The sequence below is a fragment of the Delphinus delphis genome, chromosome 19 (genome assembly GCF_949987515.2).
Source record: "Delphinus delphis chromosome 19, mDelDel1.2, whole genome shotgun sequence".
In the NCBI taxonomy this organism is placed as follows: Eukaryota; Metazoa; Chordata; class Mammalia; order Artiodactyla; family Delphinidae; genus Delphinus; species Delphinus delphis.
The window spans coordinates 5,434,129-5,457,154 of NC_082701.1; the positions used below are offsets into that span (position 1 = coordinate 5,434,129).

General features: G+C 53.4%; 1 protein-coding gene across 2 annotated transcripts in view; it reads right to left on the reverse strand.

The window, feature by feature from the left end:
• Nucleotides 1-4,023: 4,023 nt before the first annotated feature.
• SLC39A11 (solute carrier family 39 member 11) overlaps nt 4,024-23,026 on the reverse strand; it is a 335,209-nt gene continuing 316,206 nt past the window's right edge. For both annotated transcript variants that reach the window (XM_059997205.1, XM_059997204.1), the window contains exons 8-10: nt 9,573-9,671; nt 6,712-6,870; nt 4,024-5,676 (exon numbers count right to left, since the gene is read on the reverse strand). In XM_059997205.1, coding sequence (XP_059853188.1) covers nt 5,598-5,676; nt 6,712-6,870; nt 9,573-9,671 — 337 coding nt within the window. In that variant the 3' untranslated portion in view covers nt 4,024-5,597. The remainder of the gene's footprint in view (nt 5,677-6,711; nt 6,871-9,572; nt 9,672-23,026) is intronic.

Below are 23,026 nucleotides of genomic sequence, written 5' to 3' on the forward strand. Positions count from 1 at the left end.
GTAGTGACCAACGTAGGCTGCAGACCCCAGTGCATAGTGAACTCTATTCCTAAAAGGCAATGGTCCGAGACACCTGTCACACCCTTACCGCACATCTGGAAAGCTGAAAAAAAACGGCTAAGGGCCTCTCCTCTCTGCACGTTCCCCCACCCCACCGTCCCCGCCACCCTCCCAGCTTGTGCTGTATTTTCATTCTTCCCTGGCACATCCTGGGCTTCTTGGAGGTCATGGCTCCCGCATCACTGGAGGGAGATGCTAGCCTGGCCTTAATCCCCAGGGCTGGGTCCTCACCAGCTCCAAAGAGCCTAGATCCATACCCCTCCCTGCTGGTTGGAGACAGGCCAGTGAGAGACACTAATTTTACGGCTCGTAGTTTGCCAGAGAATGGGGGCTACATCAGAAAAGATCCCACACAATTTCCAGTCTGATCTTCTAACTAGGGGAAGGATCATGGGGTGCAGGGATGCTGGGATACAGGTTCCAAGGTTTACCCTGCACAAAGAATCGTATGTGCCTGTCTTTGGGCCACAAAATCCCGTTGCCCTCTTAGCTCATCCATCCACCCACGTCTTCCATGTCTTGGAACAGAAGGCAGTAGCAAGTGCTCTAAGGATACTGGGGGGCCCTGAGGCTGTGCAGCCCCAACAGAAGCTGCAGACCTCTCAGTGACAGCTCTTGGGGACAGACGGTGGCCATGTAAGGCCCCTTTGCTGGAGGGAGGGGAACCAGTCCACCCTCCAGGAGGAAGAACTAAACCCGCCTGGAGGAACCTCCTCCTGCTAGGAACACGCTGCAGGGCTGAGCTGTGTTAGAAAGATGGTCAAAACGTGAATCCACTACAGAGGACTAGTGTGTTTGCTGACGCCTCGAAATCCCCTAGGACTGCAGGCCTCCCCGCCCCCGAGGCAAGCGGAGTAAATTGAAAGCACGCACGGGGACCAGAGGTGCACCTACCTTAAAGCCAGCGAAGCCTGAACTGCAAGGACGCTGGCTCACAGGCGCCCCTCCAAAGCTTTGGGCCTAATTTTGTGTTTTGTACTCGAGTACTGTTTTTCCTCAAATTACACAAACTCCAAATTCACCCAAACCCGGGTCCATCATCGGAGGAGACAAGCTGGGAGTGACCAGCCGCAGTCGGCAGGAGCCCCGGGAAACCAGGGGTCCCTTTGGTGGAGTGGACTGGCCCCGCGGTAGCCCAGCGGCGTCACACGGGAAAATGGTTGCGACCCTTCGCGGGCGGACGACGGAAGGAGGCGGGTCCCAGGGCGCCGGGAACGCAGCGGGCAGCGTGCGCGCGAAGCCCCGCCCACCCGCGGGCCCGCCCCGCCCCGTGGGCCCGCCCCCGCCCCAAGCAGGTGAACAGCGCCGCGCCCGGGCACCAGCGGGAGATCCTCTGCGCTGCGCCCCGGGAACGCGCGGCCGGGCTGGGAGCGCACCTGCGGGCAGGCCAGTCGGGCCCAGGACAGTAGGCAGACGGAGATGACCCGAGAGCTGGGGAACCCGCGCCTCTGGAAGACCCTGCCGCAGGGCCGACCCTGAGTGCTGTAAACACAGAAGATCGGTGTCTTTCGTATGTGTAATCATACCCCAATTTAAAAGGAAAAAAAAGGCGAACAGCCCCTGGGCTCCCACTTAGCCACCTTCCACGGATTCAACCAACTTTTATGGCAGGTGGAGGTGTGCAGGACGTTGCATCAAGAAAGCCCTAAGGAGGGGGGTCGGGAAGTCAATTGGGGCGTCTTCCGCGCAAAGCAGAAACGACTCTGCCGCTGCCCAGCACCACCCTGGCGAGTAAGATTCCGGGACCTCCCCGGCCTCGCTGTTCAAGTGCGGTTATAATATAGAAGTCAAGGAGGACTCAAGGAGATGACGAGGGCGGGAAGCACCCTGCCTGGCGCAGCCTAACCAACGGCCTTCCGGTCCCACCGTCAGCACGGCAGGATGAGAATGTCCCCAGAGAAGATCCAGACGCCCATACCTTCCCCCCCTTCCCCACGTCCCATACCAGCCCCCTGGGATGAGTCAAGGTGTCCATCAAAGGCAAAGCCTTGAGGGAATGAGATGTTTCTGCCATCAGACAGTCAGGGATCTGAGAGACGAGAGGCAGTCCTGCTAAGTGGTGCTAGCAGCTTTACAAAAAGACAGTTTCCAAGTGACTGAGAGAGGAAAAACTGCTGAGCCTAGTTTACCAATGGCTCTGCTGATATGGCGGCCCCATCTAGAAATGGACTGCTGTGGTGTTAGAGTTCCGCAGAGGGTAGAGGGTGAAGAGAAGACCTCCCAGTCTTCTGGAATTCTAAGCACACATTTCTACGTCCGCTTTGCCTGGAAGGAAAGATGGATTTGATGCAAGAAGCTACACCAGTTTATAAACTGCGACAAATGGTCTGGCCAAATGGTCAAGCACTGGAAAGAAGCAAGATTAGAGGTCTGGTGACACAGACGTTTGGGGAGGCAGAGATGGCTGCGCCCCTCAGGAAGGGGCAAGTGTGGAAATAATTGTCCCTCGAGTGAAAGGTCACCCATAGTCTCCACTGCGGAGGAGCCTCTTACTAATTAAGTGGCCGAGACTATCTACGAGTGACAGTTTCTTTCCCCGGGGACGTTGCTGCTTTCTCAACTGATTCAAGAATAAAAGTGGCCATGTTGCCAAAGATGGAACAATGCATGGATTCAACCACTTGGCTGTCCATCATCCGTCAGACCTGGCCAATGGGTGCACATAGGATCGGTGATTGACCCCTGACCCCGGATACTGATGACACTCCAATGGTCCCACACACTGCTTGGTTGCAGACTGATTACTTTGGACCTCTTCCGTTATGGAAGAGGCAGGCTCATATGTCTGGATTTAGAATAGCCTTCCCGTCCGTCCTATCATCGTGGCATCCTATAACATTAGTTCTGACCAAGGGATTCACTTTACAAACAGGGGAGGCAACAGACAGATATCCTTTGAATTTGATCCCACCATCCAGAAGCAATCATCTGTTTTGAACTGTGACACGAATTTTTAAAGATTTGGTTTTACGACTAGCTAGGAGACAATATCTAATGAGGCTGAGATACTGTTGGCTAAGATGGGTCTTTGTTCAGAATGAGTATTCAGTATGTGGTGTTATTTCTCCCGTAGCCAGACTAGGCAGGTCTGGAAGAAGGGAGAGTGGAGATGGTGCCACCTGCATTTTACCAAATGACACACTCTCTTCAACGTTGGGCTCCACCTGGTTACGACTGTTTGAATCCAAGAAGGGAGTGTTCCACCACTGGGCGGCTAGCCACTGGGGGAAAGGGGAATTTTGAAGTTTCGGGACAGCTCCGTTATCTAAGCAGGAAGTTTTGTTTGTTTGTTTTTGTTTTTAAGACAAAATCGAAGAATCAAAGTATATGTAGATGTCGAACAGCAAAAGAGTGAGGCTGTCATAAACTTATTTTTTTCTTCTTTTGGCTCTCCACCATCTGAACTCATTCCCCAAACTGGAAAATCCATTATTATGTGAGTCTTAATAAGAGGACAAGACCGGTTAGTTCCTGGGCACAGGATCTAAACTCTGCCAGCTAGATGGTCCTGCCCTGCTCAGAACGCTGAACGTGAAGCCAGGACACAGAGAATCAGGGTCACTTTAGAGCTCCTTCCCATGGTGGTGATGGTAGCAGTTTGAGTAATGGTCCAGTTTCGAGGGACCATGGCGTTCCAAATCAAGCTGTTTTTGAGATGCGATTGGGCCATAGTCCCAGACCTCTAGTTTTCTTGGATCCAACCCATTTTCAAGCCCGATTCTCTATAGATCCTGTGAGCTCCCTGATAACCTTCCATTAAATTCTTTGCCTAAGTAAGCTGGAGTTGGATGCTGTTGTCTGCAACCATAAATCTAGCTAGCCCTTCTCGTGTGAACTCCTTCCTTTGCTTCTCCTGGTGTTGGGTAGGGTAGATACTAGGACTAACTTTAGTTAGCTCTTATATGATCAACCCTGGAAAGAAGCAGCTTTTGAAAAGGACTGGACGTAGCACAGTCATCCACAACAATATCCCCTTTATTGGAATTAATCACAGTTATGAGGTCTTGTCCATCAGAAAGAAGTCTGCATTATGTAGAACGACATACAAAGACATAGAAATACCCATATGCCAACCACCAAACCAACGATTCTCCACCAATCAAACCTCTGAATGTGTCTTCAATTGTGACCACCAGTGCTCCGGAGGAACGAACATAGATCTAGCGCAGGGTTATAGGGCGTTCCCAGAACAGAGTATTCACCCTTGGCAGCACTGGGACATGTAAACGCAGGGCAGGCATTGATCACACGGCGTCTGAATACCTGCCTCCTGGGCTGCCTGCCTTGTCAGCAGCGCCCACTCAAGGTCCCGAAGGCTCCTACGACCAGTGAGGACAGCAGGCCTTAGCTATGCTGGAAGCAGACAAGTTATGTCACCCCTGATGGAGAAGCTGTGTGGATAAGGGAGTAGTCTCGTTCAAGTCATTCTTTAGGGTCATTTTAGAATGATGACTTGTCTCAAATTTACTTTAAAAGGGAAATGGTAAAAATACCTCTTCTTTTCCTACCCCTTTTCCTTTCTTATCCTGAGCTCTCTGGCCAAAATCCAACACAGCAGCTTAAGAGCTCTGGGTCAGGTTATAAGTTACCGAATAGTCAACAGAGAAGGACCCAGTGCAGATTCCAAATGTCTTTCGCTCACTTAAATGAGCTTAAGTGGCTCCCTCCATAAGTAAATGAAGGGGTTGAGTTCTAGCAGTTTGCTGGTGTCCCCAAGTCTCTTAGAAAAATGAAGCCTATAAGCTTATCAAAACACATGTCTAGGGGACTTGGAAACCAAGGCAAACCGGTTTGCTCTTGGAATCCAGAGAGAGCAGAGGTCTCTGATCAAAGCTCCACCCTGTCCTCTTTTCAAAGGGCTCACTGTGTGTTCACAGTTGTCCTAATTCCCTTAATTTCAATAGTGTCAATCTTTGCCTTAAAAAAAGAGAAAGACTAGCTGCTTTTCTTCCCTTTGTCTGTGTCTCACCCCATGCAGCCTCCCCCTCGGGGGAGGCAGAAGAAGGTATGTTCCTCCTTGGGCCTTGGGAAGTAGGTTGCTTTGTCCACGATGCTCCTGTTTGAGTCTTGATGGACAGAGGATCAACGGTAAAAGATCGGGAAGGACAGACAAGAGCTGTCCTGGCCACTCTGCTCTGAGTCACTAGGCAAAGATGCTTGGGAGACTTCTCTCTTGGTAGCTTGCTTCTGTAGGTGACCTTGAGGAGTTGCCACTGAGTCCAGTGAGGGAGACCAAAGGTGCAAAAGCAGAGACTTCCCTGATCTGTAGGTCCTTGGTTTTCCCACCGAAGAAAGAGTCCATGTAGTGGCCAAGCAAATATCTGTAGTTCTGTGACTACCGGAAATTCCAAATAAAACCACCATCTCCCTTAAAAGAAAACTAAAAATTGTCATGATCAGAGTCAATCAGCGTAATGAGACAAAAAGGAGAGAAAGGAAAAACGTTTTGATGTGAAGAAAGAGGCTGTGGTCCTGAAGAAGCCAATCCCGGCCGTTTCCTCGTGCTGCCTTTCCTGGGGTCCGAGGCACTTCAGCAACTAGCCCAGACCAACATCCAACGACATCATCACCACAAAACCCAGGATGGAGGCCCAGGACGCCAGTTTCCCGTTACCACTAGGAGGGAAGGAAAGGAAGAAAAGGAAGACTTTGATGCACTGCGGGACAGCGTCCAGGCTGAAAGCATCCTCCACAACGTCCAATTCCAAGAGAAAGACGCTACTACCATTAATAATAATAATATTGACTTGGGATTAACAGATACACTACTATTTATAAAATAAACAAGGACCTACTATATAGCACAGCGAACTATATTCGGTATCTTGTAATAACCTATAATGGAAAGGAATCTGAAAAAGAATATCTATCTATCTATGTGTAACTGAATCACTTTCCTGTACCCGTGAAACTAACACAACATTGTAAATTAACTATACTTCAATAAATAATAAGTATCATTTATTGGGGCTTACTATATATATGCCAGGCAAACTGACTATCTCATGTAATACCAAAGGATAAACACATGAAATCAGTACTATTATTATCCTCATTTTACTGTGGGGAAACTGAGGCATAGAGAAGTAAGTAACTTACTCAAGGTCACCTATCATGGCTCTGCAATCCATGCTTGAATAATAAAAAGCAGCAACGATTTCCTGAAGATATTATGTAATCTGACCTTGAATACTAGCCTCAAAATCATTCTTCTATAAAAACCAAAATGAAACAGAGAGGAACCCTCCATCCCCAACACTTGGCCTGCAGCTAGACAATGAGAACCTGAATGAATAGCTGTGGTCAACGTTTAAGAGTTCACTTCTCCCTCATTCCAGCCCCAGAAAAATCTAGAGAGAGAGAGAGAATATAAGAAAATAAAAGTCTGTTTCATTGGGGGTAGAGGGCAGGGCATGTATGCCACTGCCTAATATGACCTGGTCTGACTCTCCACCCAACTGCCCGTTATTCCTCTTTTAGTTTCAAAGAACACAGTTGGTGGGAGGGCGGGTGAGGATGATCTTGGGAAGGGGCTGGAAGGGGTGGGAGTAAAGAACAGAGTAGCAAGTAAAGACAGGGCAGATCTAGAGGTGGGGGCCAGCCGGGCTGGGACAGAGACAAGGACAGATGGGGGAGGGGAAGCTCTCCCACCTGATGTGGGCTTCGGGGATGATGTCATCCATGATCACATAGACCATGGCGCCGGCAGCAAAGGCCAGAGCATAGGGCAGGATGGGCTCCGCCAGCACCACGGCAAAGGCACCAAAGACCCCGGCCAGGGGCTCCACCATGCCGCTGAGCTGCCCGTACCTAAGGAGAGAACAGAGACACGTCCCGCCGCGGGGAGGGTCAAGCAGACACAGGCATGCTCAGACCGCTGACTCAGCTCTAGAAAACCATGCATTGTCTTCCACATCACATCGGCACGGCAGTGCCAAAGCACTTCGCTGGGTTTTGTTTGTTTTTACACCACCTCTGTCTCCTTTCCCAACTCCCTATTACAGAGTTCCAGGAGACACCCCTCCCAGGTTTATTTTAGAGTCTTAAGTTTTCCACATTGTCCTTTTAAAATAATGACATTACTGCGATATAATTCACATACCAAATGGCACACCCATTTAATGTGTGCAGTTCCGTGGTTTCTAGTATATTCACAAGGTTGTGCAACCGTTTCACCACCATCTAATTCCAGAACATTTTCATTATCCCGAGAAAGAAGCCCCACAGCCACTAGCAGCCACTCCCCATTCCTCCCTCCCACCAGCCCCTGGCAACCGCTAATCTGCTTTTTGTCTCCAGGGACTTGCCTACTGTGGACATTTCCTATAAACGGAGTCATACAATAGGGGATCCTTTTTACTGGCTTATTTCACTTAGCATCCTGTTTTCTAGGTGCGTCCACGTTGTAAGAACTATCAGTACTTCACTCCTTTGATGACTGCATAATATCCCGCTGTGTGGACACACCACATGTTATATACCCACTCACCGGTTGATGGCTACATTGTCTTCTGAAGGATAGGACACTTGACTGGAGTGGTACGGACACTTCCCAAGGACCGCTGTGCCTGGTATCTTTGGGGGTTCCGGCCACAACGGCACCCCTTCTGAAGGAGCTGTACCCACCTACCTCTGCCAACAAGGTGGACCTACCTGGCCATGTATATAGTGAGGGCCTGGCCCCACTACCCTCCATCTTGGATTAAGGTGAGATTTCTCCTTTCAAAAACTCCCTTTATTTGAGCTAGTGAGAGTGGGTTTCTATAGGATGAAATCACATGAGCCCTGATTAAAACAGCAGCCCACATGAGCCCTGATAATTCAGTGCCAGGAGGTAAGCCAGTACCTGAACCCCACGGCTAAGCCCTACCGCCAAGAGACTCCTGGACAGGCTGGACACCGATAGACAATGCGCTGGGACATCTTTCCCACTGTTCCTTGCCGTGGGCACTTGGCAAGATATTATTGGCTCCGAGCCTCAGTCCCCTCATCTGTAAAATGGGGGTGAGAGACAACTTCCCCTCCATTCCTCTGCAGATGACAGGATAGGACTGTGAACTCCTACCTCGCCCCGCTTCTTCCTGGCCAGGAGCAGATGGTGGGCACGGGGGAGACACTGTTTGCACTGCAGCACCCTCCAAGGGGCCACTGCTTCCCGGCTCCGTGCTCACATGCACGGGCCTGCAGACTCTGCAGCTCGTGAGTGTGTCCAGTTAAACAAACACTTTAATCTCAGGGTCTGGACACTGACCACAGATACCCCCCTCCCCTCCCCTCCTTGCCCCTGGAGTCTCTCCTGTATGAGATGGCAGTCACGGCTTCCGGGCTCACAGAACTCACATTTGAAAAAAATTTCTAGGGCCATGTTTCTCTGCCCTTCCCCCGAAACCTCTATTCCGTAGTCTCCAGCAACGGAGAAAGAGATGACACAGGATGGAACTAAAATGATTTAAGTATATGCAAGAACTTGTAAGTCACAAGGCCCTATAAAATGGAAGGCTTTTTTTTTTTTTTTTTTTGCGGTACGCGGGCCTCTCACTGTTGTGGCCTCTTCCGTTGCGGAGCACAGGCTCCGGACCCGCAGGCTCAGCGGCCATGGCTCACGGGCCCAGCCGCTCCGCGGCATGTGGGATCTTCCCGGACCGGGGCAGGAACCCGCGTCCCCTGCATCGGCAGGCGGACTCTCAACCACTGTGCCACCAGGGAAGCCCTGGAAGGCGTTTTTTAACTGTTGTTATGAGCAGCTCTTGAGTGCTCTCGGCGTACATCCTAGAGCAGTGGCCCCTCCAATAAAGAGGTGCTCTGAGGCTCAGAGTCCTGAGTCGAGGGGCAGAAGAGCCTGCAGCAGCCTTGGCGTCACCGCCTGATGAGCCGGCTGGCTGACACTCGGGGCCATGATCCCCTCCTCTGAGACCTGGGGCCTTACCTTACAGGTCACTGAAAAGGTAAAATTAGGGAACGGACTTGAAAGCCCTTTGGGGCTGTGAAAACGCGAGGCGTGAGCACCACAGCTTCACCTGCCCAGACGCTGTTCATATAATCCTGGTCTTCGCTGTGACCAGGGCCACGGCGGGAGCTAATGTGATGACTCTTGAGGACAGGCTGCGGTGAGCGAGCCTCCTTAGGGCATACGGGACATGGAGAGTGGACACAAGGTCTGCCTTGCTTCTCCCCACCCGAGAGAGACAGAGAGAGAGAGAGAGAGAGAGAGAGAGAGAGAGAGAGAGGGAGAGAGAGAGAGAGAGAGAGAGAGAAAACCCCACCCAGAGGGGGCGTGTCTATCCCTGGAGGGGTTCTGGAAATAGGAAACACGGGCTGAAGGTCAAGAGATGAGTTTCTGGAGGCTTCTCCCAGCTCTGGGGGTGCAGCATTCAACCAGGTTGTTGGTGTTTCCAGAAGCTTCAGATTCACTTCCAGGCCAGAAGAGGTTGCTCTTGCCCGCAGGAGGACTGCTCTGAGCTCCACATCGGACCCGACCCTGGCCTCTGACAGTGGGCGTCTGGAGCACTTACCAGAAGGCTTTCCAGGTGGAGAATCCAGCCCCTCGCAGCGGGAGGCTGACAGCAAGGCCCTCCGGGAAATTCTGGATCCCAATTCCAATGGCTAAATTCCTGAAAGACCAAGAAGGCACGTGAGGGCGGATGTCCAGAACGGAGCGCCCACACGGACGGGGGCCCTGGCCTCTGCCCAAGGCCCTCCTATGGTATCAGAGGCCCCAGTGGATCCCTGTGACAGGTGAGGGAAGGGGAAAGCTCGGGGCACGTGTGCAGGTGAACACGAGGAGGAAGGGGACACGGATCCTCCCCGCTTCACGCTGTCCTTGGTCCCTGGAGATGCTCCATGTTTATGGACCTTACAGCACAGCGGGGAGCACACAGCCTGCGTGTTAGGATAACCCAAGTTCTGCCACTTAGCTGCACGACTCTGCACACATCATCCAACTTCTACACCTCAGATCTTTGTATGTAACGTGCAGGGGGTCACGTGGGGATACTAACTTCAACCATGAAGGACTGCTGTCACCCAGGGACCTGATTTCATGCCTATGAAGTCCCTAGCACATATGAGGTGTTCAGCACTTTGGGGGTTCCATTCCGTTATGGCATAGAGATGGAGAGATCACATTTTGTCCAGAAGCAACTTCAGAAACGGGACAAGGAAGTACGGATGCAGACTCTGATGGGGACGCAGATCTGGGTCTGGGCTGGGCTTGCCCACGGGCTGTCTGCATGCTGGTCTGGCACTGGCACTGGACTTCCTGGGGCCCCTGGGGAGCTCACGGTGACCCTCTGCCCTCCTGCCTCTGCAGGACACTTAGGGGCTGGGCTCTGTGAATTGGTCACTTGGTCGGAGCCAAGCCTCGAGAGCCTGCCTTGCACACAAACCAGGTATTGGAGTACAAGGGAAGGAGAAACAGAAAGAGACGGGGACAAAAGCGACACATGACCCCCCAGGGAGGTCCCCAGGCGCGCACATAAATTAAGAACCCTCATTCCCCACGCAGCAAACTACCATGACTGAACTGCATGTCCATTGGTAGAGGAAGGAAAGGGAAGATGGGAAGGAAACAGGGTCAGTCTGAAGGCAACAGGAAGGCAGTTTTAGGGTATCTCCCAAGACGAGATTCTACCTTGGCTGGACAGGTCCACGAGGACTCACCTGGTCACTAAGGATCTCAAGGGCATGACATGTGGCTGCCACTTGGCAAGCAACGCTGGAATGTGGCCTGAGGGAGTTGTGGATGGATTAGATAGAAAAGGGAAACTCCACTGTCACTTGGCTTTCCGGTCAATGTGCTCACGTCCGTCTACCTTGCTGCCAACAGGAATCCGCCCATCAGCTCTGGACAGCGGCCAGGGAGTGCTGTCGACCAGCAGCCGGCCCCACCCTGGCCTCCTTGCCCACTCACCTACCCCACGATCCTGGGACAGGGACACACTTCCATTAGGCCACGGGCTCCTGTTCTACCTCCAGCAGAGAATACCTACGATAATCCCCAGTGTTTAATATTTCACCTCCTTTTTGTTTGAGGGCCTGAAACTCAGCCTGTGTTTTCTTTTATTCCCCCGACTCACGCATGCATCCTTCATACGGGACTCATAGCTCCAGACATCTCGGGAGGAGGGAGCCTTCACCTGGGAGCTGCCAGGTCAAGGAGACTCTTAGGAAGATCCTGACCCTTCCAGAATCTTGGACTTACATTTATCTTGCACGGGCTTCCTTTAATCAACTCTCATCCTGTCCCTTCTGGACAACTTCATGATGCTTCCCCTAAACATCTACCCACCAGCGCATCAAAGTGACGATGAGCATCTGAAAAATTATTATTAGTCTTTTGATAAAGGAACTGTTCTGGTGGCTTAGGGCTGACAGGGTCATTGAGCGTGGCCCCCCAAAGCCAGGCCAAACTCTTCATAAGATGAAGTGGGCAGACAGGAAGACACCCCACCTGGCACGTCCACAAAGGGCCCCTGTCGGTGCCGCTCAGTGGGCGCTGACCTTCCCCCGCAAGGTTACTGGCATCCTTGCCTACGTTACCTAAGGCAGCTCTCTCCTTCTACTTCTTAGAGAGGAAGGGGTTCAGACATGCTCTGACCTCATCCCAGGAGCCAGAGGACAGCAAACAGGGCCAGTAAGTAAATATTTTAGGCTTTGCGGGCCATCGGGTCTCTGTTGCAACTATTCAACTCTGTCACTGCAGTGGGAGAGCAGCCAATATGTAAAGAAAAGTGCATGGCTGAGTTCCAATAAAACTTTATTTATAAAAGCAGGTCGGGGGCTGGATTAGGCCCACGGGCTGCAGAGTTGGCAGACTCCTGCCCTAATGCCTGAGGGGTACAGAAAGATCCGACAAGACGGAACCACAACCCTGGGCCATGAGCCCCCTGTACTGCCCCGAGGTCCTCGCCGCCTGGCACACAGTAAAGTTTGGGCTTTGCAGTTCGTCTTCTTGTGTTCGACTCCTGGGCCCACGATATGTTGGCGTGCTACCTTCCATTCCCCCTGCCGTGAAATTCAAAGAACAATACAACCCCCGGCATCCCAGGGTTGCCAGGGTGATGCCCTGGGACGGGCCCTCTAATGCCCTTGGCACCCAGGAGCTGGCGTGTCCTGAGAACCTAATCAGAGTCTATTGTGAGGTGGAGGTGAGCGTTTTCACTAAGGTTCCAGTGTGAGCTGATGACAGGAGGGGTGACAGAGAATGGGACTGTAGGACAGTCAGGGTCAACAAGAGAACTGACTCAGCTTCAGGAAGCAGAACTGGGCCAGGGTGGGGCTGAACCCTTTCCAGCTGGGAGGTCTTTCCAAGAACTCACAGGTCCCCTTTCCGAGACAGGCTGAGTACCTGCCGCCCCGAGTCAAGACTCATGCCATTGCAAAGTCCTGCGTCAGATAGATCTGACTTTGGCCCACCTGTGCTTACATCCCCACCAGCACTCGTTCATTTGTTCTTGTTGACACTCCTGTGAGACATTTACACCCCTTGTAAGGTTGGACAGGCCAAGTGCACCTCCCTGGAGAGCCGCTGTGAACGTGAAGGGCTTTCTGATACCGGGCTCCTGCGCGCTGCTGGCCAGTCGGCTCACGGGGCACAGAAACTCCCAGGAGCCCCGGACTCATGATTGCCCTGGGCGGGCATCCTTCCCTGGTCACCTCTGGGGTCCATCCCCGCTGAGACCCAGGAAGTGCCCAGAGCTGGATCCTCCCCTTGGCACAGAAGGGACATGAGCTGCTGGGAGGGCTTACGAGGCACTCTGATGAGCTTGGACTTGACTGTCCTGCTGCCTTTCTGAGTATGGACGTCCTCAGTGGATGACGAGCCTCGAGGGTCGCCCCTGGGTGACCCTTGAGATTTTGTCCAAGGCAGAAGTACCTCTGCCAGGTGAGGGCTGGGAGTGAACCTTGGCCCGCACCTTCTCCACGGCAGCCCAGATCTGCCCCGATTTCACAGGAGACAACGAGGGTAGGAGAAGTTAGACAGGGTCCAGAGAGAAATCTGGCTTGTGATTTTTAGGCAAAAGCTCCTGTTCTGCTCCTTTGCTTTTTAAATAGGCAGGTGTGCAAGGCGGTGAGGCCTGCTGGCCAGCTAGGCTTCCTCCCTTTCTGAGTCCCTAACCATCACTCCCCAGCCAGTCTAAAGGGCAGGGTAAAAGGGTCAAGAGTGTCCTTTCTTGCCTCAGAAGGCCCGAGAACAAACACCTCTGTTGTCGGGGGGGTGGGGGAGGATGAGAGCCGGCCTCGGTGGGTGGGGCTGGGGGCTGGTTTGGGGATCAGAGTCAAGAGTCTCGCCTCTTCTCACCTGCTGGGTCCCGGGTCTAGGAATCCAAACCCAGCTTTGGGTCACTTTGTCCAGCCTTACTCAAGTTACAGGACCCTGACAAGCGTGCGCCCACCAGCCCTGGGCAGGAATACAGCCTCTTCTAGAGGCTTCTGCTGTCACTTTCATAGCCGAAGCTGACCCTGAGCTCCTATTCCAGGAGTGGGAAGCCTTTGAAATATATTTCTGGTGATGGAGTGAACCTTAAGGGCGAATCCTTGCCAATGTTTCACTAGTCCCTGCCCTACCTTCTTGGACCGACCCTCACAGCGGCGTCTTTCTCCTCCAAACCTTTTCACTATCTCTTCACTGCCCCCCCAAATGGTTGAGTGGATACAACCAGCTCCTTGACCTTTTGCAAAGGTCCAAGGTTTCTTTCAACGAGGAAGGTCAAGGTGTCTGTCCAGGTCTTCCGTCCCTCGTCTGACAGCACTGTGCAGCTGACTCACTGTCCAAAGCCATCGCCTGTCCCCTGTGTCCACAGGCAGGCACGCGACTCACCCCAGACCTAACCGGGGAGGGAGCTGCCGCCCCGTGTCGCCAGTGAGTTGGAGGTGGGGTCCCCCGTTCAAAGTCCTTGGCATGACTTGGGACTGATGGCAGCCATCCGCTGGGCGGGCTCTGGAACCTCCTTGCATCCCGCCCGGGAGCCGCCATCCTGATAAGCAACACAGAAACCCCATTCTTCTCCGCCTGGTGAGCCACGTCCCCTGGGCCCTGCCCCCGCGCTGGCACGGGGCTGCCAGCCCAGCCAGGTACCACACCCTCGGGATCCTGCCAGCCAGCCTTTCTCAGCAGGGCGTCGCCTCGCTGGGCGACCGTGGAATCTCTCCTGAGTGCACCTGGGCTCCTCCAGCCCACAGCAAGGGCTGGACTGCAGCTTCTCTGCCCTTCCCGCCTTCGTATATGTCCCTTTTGCACACACACACCGGTGCACCACGTTCCCTTGGCCTCCGTGTGCTCTGCGTCTGTGGGGGTGACCCCATGGAAGGGTTCAGTCCCCTCCACACCCTCTATTCTGCTCTTCCACTTGCATCAGCTCAGGAACTCGGACGAAACCCCCTGGGTATTCTGATGAGCTGTGGTGTCCGGCAGCGGGTCTGCAGGTTTTAGGAACGTGATGACCGCGCTGAGGACCACTGGCCTAAGATGTTATCAAAGGGGTTGAGGATGAGGGCGGTGGCCACACCCACCTCCAACTCAGGAGCCCCTGCCCTGCTACCTGACACCCACCAAAGGAGCATCCCAGGGCCGGCCCCTGCTGGGAGCCGAGGACACCAGCGGCCACTTGTGACTGAGTCAGGTGGCCTGCAGACTAGGTCGGGGCGCTGGAGGGGATCCTGGGAAACCGCAGGAGCATCAAAGTGGAGGGTGACTGGGGACACAGGACATACCAACAAAAGTGATAGGGGGTAACAGCCCGAGTGTCCAGGTGCGAAGCAGCAGCAGTGAGGCCGGGCTCAGGGTGGCAGGGCTGGTCCCTCAGAAGCCCGAGCTCAGAGCTGACTCAGGAGCGGGGGGGCCTAGACTGGCTGCCAGGGGTGGGCGCGCAGCCTCCACGGGCGCTGGGCGTGCAGGACGCTCCAGGCGCGCTCACTCCCTCCTGCAGCCCCACTGTGCTCCCCCCGTGGCCTCCACGCCTACGGACACCCTGCCCCTGCCGGCATCCCCAGGGCATGGGGCTTGCTGGGCTCCCCCGTCCATCATTTACACTTGGGAAGGGAAAGCCCGAATAAGAGGCTTCTTTTCCAGGATGGGCTAGGAAGATTCCAAACAGGATTCAGAAGCAACACGAACAAAGACGCAGACGTAGAGGATGGACTCGAGGACACGGGGAGGGGGAAGGGGAAGCTGGGACGAAGTGAGAGAGTGGCATGGACGTATATACACTATACACACTACCAAATGTACAGCAGATAGCTAGTGGGAAGCAGCCGCATAGCACAGGGAGATCAGCTCGGTGCTCTGTGACCGCCTGGAGGGGTGGGATAGGGAGGGTGGGAGGGAGGGAGACGCAAGAGGGAGGGGATATGGGGATATATGTATTCGTATAGCTGATTCACTTTGTTATAAAGCAGAAACTAACACACCATTGTAAAGCAATTATACTCCAATAAAACTGTTAAAAAAAAAAAAAAAAAGCAACAGGAAAAGCCCAAACCCTGGCCCTTCGGAAGACGCGAGGCCCCTGCCTCCTGGGTTTTGTTCTTTTGGGCAGGGGAGCAAAGACACCGTGACCAGTCCAGACCTCAGCAAGTCAGTGGCAGGGAGAGGGAAGTGGGGACGAAGGGTTCTTTAAGAAAGAAACCACAGGCTGTCCCTGACAGGGTCCCTGCCCTTTGGTGACAAGTCAAGCTCCACGGTGACCTGCTCCCCGGGACTTAAGGGAGCAACAAGGGAGGGAATCCTGTGAGAAGGGCCGGGAAAGGCCAGGAAAGGCTTGTCTATGGGAGAACGGGGCCGGGGCGGTGGGTGGGTGGGGAGAGCAAGTAGAGGGGAAAGAGGGGAAGGAGGAGGGAGGGTTAAGGGCAGGGGTCATGGGGCAGTGGGGGCGGGTGATGGCTCCTGGGGGCTGGGCTGCACGTGCAGGGGCTCTGGGTAGGTGAGCCCAGGGTCTGTCCAGAAGGGTTACCTCTGCAGAGGAGCTGGATTTGGCCTGGACTGATCACACTTCTCTTTTCCTCTCCCTTAAGAACCTGAATTTTCTAGGAGGGGCAGACCCAGTCCAGCTGTTTTTAAAGTTCATTTCCTAGGAGTTTTTTTTTTTTTTAACATGCCAAGATGTAAGAGAGAATGGCAGGAAGGAAGAAGACAAAACCTCACTCTCCTCTGACCCGGAGGAGGGGTGAGCTCCCCCGGCCACAGCGTAAGCAAATGTGTGGAAGTCAGGACTCCCTGACTGCAGTCTGAGTTTTGTGATGGTAACTGGGGTGCCCAACTGCCCCTGTTTCCTGGGACACTGGACGTTCGGCGCTGAAACGGGGGATGTCCGGGGCCAACTGGGATGAGGTCGGTCATCCTTGGAAGCACCCAGAAGCCTGCTGGGTGGCAGAGGCAAACTTGGGTGAGAATTTTAATTTGCCGCAGAGGACGTGCACACAATCTTGGAAGCTGAGCAGATGATGTTTTGCTGTTGTTGTCGTTTTTCACTATCCAACGCTTCTGATGGTCTAACGCCCGTTCCAACCGCTCCTGGACCCCTCAGATACATCTCCCTCCAGCCCTCACCAGCCCCAAGAGCGTCAGGTCGGTCCACAATGAGTGTGGCCCTCTGTCTCCAGCCCAGCCCCGAGCTGGCCGGGCATGGCGGGGGCAGGAGAGGTTGGCCTCCCTGCAGTGACAAGCAGCAGGCACTCTGCTCTCCGTCTGGGGTAGGGACACAAGGGGACTGGTCAGCCTGCTTGGGGCTAGAAGGCAGCTGGAAACCCCGGGGCTGGGGGGACCTGGAGGGGGCAGGGAATGCACGGGGCTCCCCCCCAGGTACTGCCTCTCTGCAGACAGAGTGGGCTGGGCCCATGGGGGGTGCCAAGGAGGCGCAGGCGGGGCGGTGGGTGTTCACGCCCCAGTCTGGATGCAAGGGCGCAAGCCAGAGCCCCAGGGTGCCCCTCCACTGCCTCTCGTATTCCTTGCTCTCCCGGCCCGTGGGGGCAGATGGCCAGGGCCTCTGAGGTGCAATGCTGGTCCTCCGGGCTGCCAGCTTGGGCGGGGTGGTGCTACCCACCCTCATCTTCAGATACTCGTCTTCCCAAGAGGTGGGCGACAGGAAGGAAGGCCGTCCCAGTGGGCAGGTGCTTCTGCTTTTTCTAAGAGGCCTGACCCCCTTTCCCTCCAGGGGCTGCCTTCCCAGCTCCTGCCCCACCTCAGAGTTAAAAGTCACCCAGGCTACGGGGCCTTCCGAGTTCCCTTGTTCAACACCTTCTTTGTTAGTAGAAAACAAAAGCACAGAGAAGTTCACGGTCTTTGCAGGCAGTGTCACTTGCCTGCATCCCCAGGTGCGCCGCTGAGACCCGGCACAGCCCGTCTGCGTTTACTTTGTAAATCGGGCATAAACTGCCCCATTGTCAGGGCTCTTCTGTGGATGGGGGATGGTCTCTGTGAAACGCCGCCGGGCAGAGCTCACAGCCCAGAGTGGACGCGGATGGATCTGGACGCGGATGGGGGATCGTCTCTGTGAAACGCCGCCGGGCAGAGCTCACAGCCCAGAGTGGACGCTCCTTAAATGGCAGCTTGTGTGAAAACTGCCCGAGGCTCCTGAATGAGCCGGACACTCAGGCCCCTAGGTCCCCGCAGCCTGGTGGCCTTTCCGACCTCAGGCGAATTTCTCCTCCAACTCATGCTTCCCACCCTTCCGGATTCTGTGACCTCCGGGTCAGAACCAAGGCTGGCAATAGCAGCTGGCGGCCGGGGGGACCCTCTTCTCAGGAGTGACCCCAGAATCCAGCACTGAGCCCCAGCCATGTGTGAGAGCTCACGCGGCACACGAAGATGTTGGGAAGGGCCCCCATCTTCAAGGGGTTACAACCTAATAGCTGGTGAAGAAACCCGCCTACAAATGACTACAGGACAGCACAGAGCTTGCCAAAGGCCATAGGAGAAGTACAGAGCCTACAGGGAGGAAGGTGATCCGGGAATCCTTCCTGGAGAAGGTGGCACTCAAGATGGACTTTGAAGGGTGGGGAGCCTTTCAATAGCTAGAGAGAGATGGGGAGATGCTTCTGCTACAGGAAGAAGCGACGACGGAAGCAGCAGTGTGAGATGCTAGGGCAGGGCGGTCCAGGCCTGCCCTTGTCTCCCCTTCCCCGATTTAAAGCCAACGCACAAACAAGAGCAGAAAATGCTTTGGAGTCAAAGCCCATCTCTCCTTGGCATCATCTTCTAAGAATCTTTCCTGTGCACAGCTGAGTCTGCCGGCTTTTCAGGACAAGTGTTAAATGCCCCAGCTCCACCCCAGGGGTCTCTGCAAGGCCAAGTACGAGGTTGCAACCCAGGAGTCCACACCCATCTTTGGAGACCGACCCCTGTGCTGAATGAGACCCTTGAAGGGGGTTCCCTTGAAATCCATGCCTTAGCCGTCTCCACTCAAGCCTTTCACTTAAGAATGTCTCCAGGGGACTTCCCTGGCGGCCCAGCAGTTAAGAACCTGCGCTTCCACTGCAGGGCGCATGGGTTCGATCCCTGGTCGGGGACCTAAGATGCTGCACAGCCAGAAAAAAAAAAAAAAAAAAAAAAAAAGAATGTATGTCTCGGGCCTTGAGCTCAGGGAAAGCTTTCAGAGAGGGTCGGCAACAGCACAAAGCCTGTGCTGGGAGCAGCACAGATCCCACTGCAACAACCTGAGGCGGAAACCAGCTTCTCTTCTCTTTTGTTACCGCGCCCGTCAGAGGGAGACTAAGGTCCTCCGGCTGGAATAAGAGTGATAATCATGTCTGCCGTTTACGGAGTGTGACTAAGTTTCAGGCGTTGTTGGAAGCATTTTACATGTAGCAACACGCCTCACCCCTCGCCACCACCTCCTAAGTGTTTCCTACTATCATTACCCCCATTTTACAGATGGGGAAAAGTGATGCACAAGGTTCAGCGACTTGTCTCCAGGGCTACCCAGCTGGGAAGTGACAGAGGGTCCTCTTAACCGCTATTCTATAAGCCTCGGGTCCTCTGGGCCTCACACGGACCCATCAAAGCATCGTGGACACAGACGGTTACCTGGGCTCGAAGCCCCAGCAGAGAACCAGGTGCTGCCTCATGCCTGCTGGCCCAGTGAGCTGAGGCTCTGGCCCACTCTGGTAGACAGGAGAGAAGGCCAGGGGGGCAGATGTTAACAAGTGACCTCCAGGGTTAATGGGGTCAGAACATCCCATCTACAGCAGGCTTCTTGACATTGCCACTGTTGACATTTTGGACCAGTTCATTCTTTGTTGTGAGGGCCTGCCTTGTGCATTGTAGGATGTCTAGCCTCTACTCACTAGATGCCAGTAGCATCCTGCTAGCGGGGACAACCAAAAACATCTCCAGACACTGCAAAATGTCCCCTGGTGAAGAACAACTGACCGAGAGTAAGTGAGAGTTTAGGTGAGATATTTGCTTCTGCAGCAAATATCTGAACACCAGAAACTGCTCAGACTGAACAAGAAAAACATCTGATCTTGTGCATCTTATTTGAGAATTTCTAAGCTCAGTGGAGTCGAGTCTTCTAGGGAGCTTAGCTCAAGCAAGACAGACTCCTGGGATTCAAGGTAAAAACAACAGCTGAGAACCACCAGGCCTCTGCTCCCTTGTTCCAAAGGCAGTAGCTTCAGAAACTCAATGTTGCACAATTCGGGGAGCACACTGTGTTCTTGGTGAGTGGCACCCCCTGGAGTTGTGCAGTGGGACATTCCTGCTGGAACCCCAAGCACAGCGTATGCTCAGCGTAGGGGTTAGTTCTGGGGTTGGAGGTGAGGCGTCCTGGGGAGGTGGTAGAGAGAGTCCTGGTTTTCTCTGAAAATTGGCAAGTGAGCGTCCTTGCGACCTGCAGCCTGGCTCTCCAGGCTACGTTCTCTGGCCGGCTGAGTGTGAAAGGAGCTTGGCGTATTCCTGACAAGACCTGCTTCACCTCGGCTTTCAGATCCTCCCATGAGCCATGAGCGTGTGTGTTCTTGCGTGGCAGGCCCTTACATACTGTTTTGATTGTTATCATCCTGCCATGAAAGGCCTGATTGTTCAGGCTCTGCGGTGACATCACCGGCTTCCCACTCGACCAGCTTGCTGAGGTGTTTGACGAGCGTGTAGGTGGGCAGGGGCTGGGTGCTCCCCGCAGGGGCTGCCCGGCCCTACCTGCTCAGTGGAGCTGGCTTAGCACGCAAGGGATCTTCCCCCACCCCTTCTTTCTGTTCTGGGAGGCTTACTGCCACGGGCTGGAAAGATGAGATGACCCATGGGTTCCCTTCAAGTCCGCCGCCCTCCCCAACGTGGGCGGGGAGCAGCCCCAGGAAGTCAAGCCACAAGGCAGGGTGGTGTCTGCGGGTGACTCAGGCCACCTCTGTGCACTTCTCCTTGTCAGAAAGCAGAGAAGCCTACGGACAGCTAGGGGATCTCTAGGTCCCTGAGGGATGCCCTGGGGACCTTGACCTGCTAAGTATCCCAGCAAGTAAGTCAAGCCTATGCACAGGTCGGGTGTGAGGCTGCCTTACGCGATGTGAAAAGCACCCCGGGGTGCACACCCAAGAGCAACATGCTTATATATTCACTCAAAGCCATGCACTAGGAGGTTCACAGCAGAGCCCTACCCATAATGGCCCCAAACTGGACATGAAGCAAAGGCCCGTCCAAGACAGACTCAATCAATACATGGTGCTCCGTTCCCACGATGGAATACGGTGTACAGCAGTGAGAATAAACCGTCTCTGGCGCCATGCTACAGGACGAAGCATCCTGGAGAAAGAATTTTGACTGAAAGAAGCTAGACACAAAACAGCAAAATGCTCCGTGATTCTGTTTACAGAAAGTCTCTAAACAGGCAAAACTAAGCTGTGCTTTCTCATCCGTGAATTGATATGAGGTGCCGGTGGCCGAGAGCAATGATTTTTTTGGTTAATTCTCCCTAATATACTTGGAATTTTATTTTATTATTATTATTTTTCAGCCATCTGCTCCAGGAGAGAACCAAGAAAAGTCCCTTTGTATACAAATCACTAACCCTGCCAGAAAATAAACCCAGCGTGGTAGACTTATCAGAAATAATTAAACTTTAACTTTTTTTATAGTAAGGTCAAGAAATATCACTCTTGGGACTTCCCTGGTGGTGCAGTGGTTAAGAATCCACCCGCCAATGCAGGGGACACAGGTTCGAGCCCTGGTCCGGGAAGATCCTACATGCTGCGGAGCAACTAAGCCCGTGCGCCACAACTACTGAGCCCACGTGCCACAACTACTGAAGCTCGCACGCCTAGAGCCCGTGCTCCGCAACAAGAGAAGCCCCCGCACTGCAACGAAGACCCAATGCGGCCAAACAAAAGTAATAAATAAATGAATAAATTTTTTAAAAATCTATTAAAAAAAAGAAATATCACTCTTATTTTAAAAACAATGCATTTTGGGCTTCCCTGGTGGCCCGGTGGTTGAGAGTCCGCCTGCCGATGCAGGGGACACGGGTTCACGCCCCGGTCCGGGAAGATCCCACATGCTGCGGAGTGGCTGGGCCCGTGAGCCATGGCCACTGAGCCTGCGTGTCTGGAGCCATTGCGGCCACAACAGTGAGAGGCCCGTGTACCGCAAAACAAAACAAAACAAAACAAAAAAAACAATGCATTTGAGCAAAATATAGGGACTCTAGAATAAAGGCAGGAATTCAAGTCCTGGGTGGGGTCAGACTTTTGGGAAGAGCATAACCTCCTTTTAATAAAGGTGTCTTATTGAGGCTGAATGTACGTGCAGAGAAGAGCACACATTATAAATGGGCGGCTGGATGTCTTTTCAGAAACTTGCTGAATTTCATGAAACCCGCACCCAGATCAAGAAACGGGACAGTACCAACACCCAAGAGCCCCTGAGCCCTGGGCTTCTCGCTCCGCGCTGGCCTGGCCCCAAGAGGAGTCATGACCCTCACCTCTAACCCGCAAAGCTCAGTGCTGCCTGCTTTTGAACTTCACATCAAGAGTTTAGGCGGCCGTATAAGACCCCAGTCGACGGTTATCTGGGGCTTTGGACACAAGGGCTTTGCACTCTCACCTCCCGTGCACTTGGCATGTCGGTAGTCTCCTTAGGCCTAGGCTTGGACCTCTGTACAGGTGCACCTCGTTTTCTGGTGCTTTGCAGATATTGCGCTTTTTTTTACAGATTAAAGGTTTGTGGTGACCCTGCACCGAGCAAGTCTATCGCGTCGTTTTCCCAACAGCATTTGCTCACTTTGTGTCTCATTTTGGCAATTCTCGCAAATGTTTCAAACTTTTTCATGGTTACTGCATCTGGCATGGTGATCTGTATGTAACATCTTGGATGCTACCACTGTAATTTTTTGTTTTATATTTTTTTAATTCAAGTATGTACATTGTTTTCTTAGATATCGTGCTATCACACAACTAACAGACTGGCAGCGGAGTGTAAACATCACTTTGACACGCACTGGGAACCCCCCAAAATTCGTGTGACTCGCTTTGTGGCAGGGGTCTGGTGTCTCTGAGGTGTGCCTGTATAGGGTATTTCCTCAGGATACCTAAGTTCGTCCCTCTGCTTTCTTATTCACTGAACGCTGCAGTCAAGTCCAGATCAACATTTTAGGGGAGGGCTTGGGACTAAAACATTTCTTTCTCCAGCACACGAAATACCATTGCAAATCACTAAAACATTTTCCAGCATTTTGGCACTGTCTTCTAAAGGGAGTTTTAAAGTGCCTTTATAAGCATTTATTATTACTTTCACTTAGGAGGTTTAAGTTCATTCTGCATTTTGTACACGTAGGAATCAAGGCCTGGAAAGGGTGAGTGACAAACCTGAGAACACAGCCTGGGTCGCTGCAGTTGGGGAAACGGTGCTGGACTCCAAGCCCTTTCCCACACCTCCTCTCTCAGGGAGTAACAGTAAACGTGGCCAGTGAGCCAGGCGGGACCCCCCCCCACCACCATCTCCTCCCTGGTTTACAGGGACAGGCTCCTAACTGGGCTCCTTGCTTCT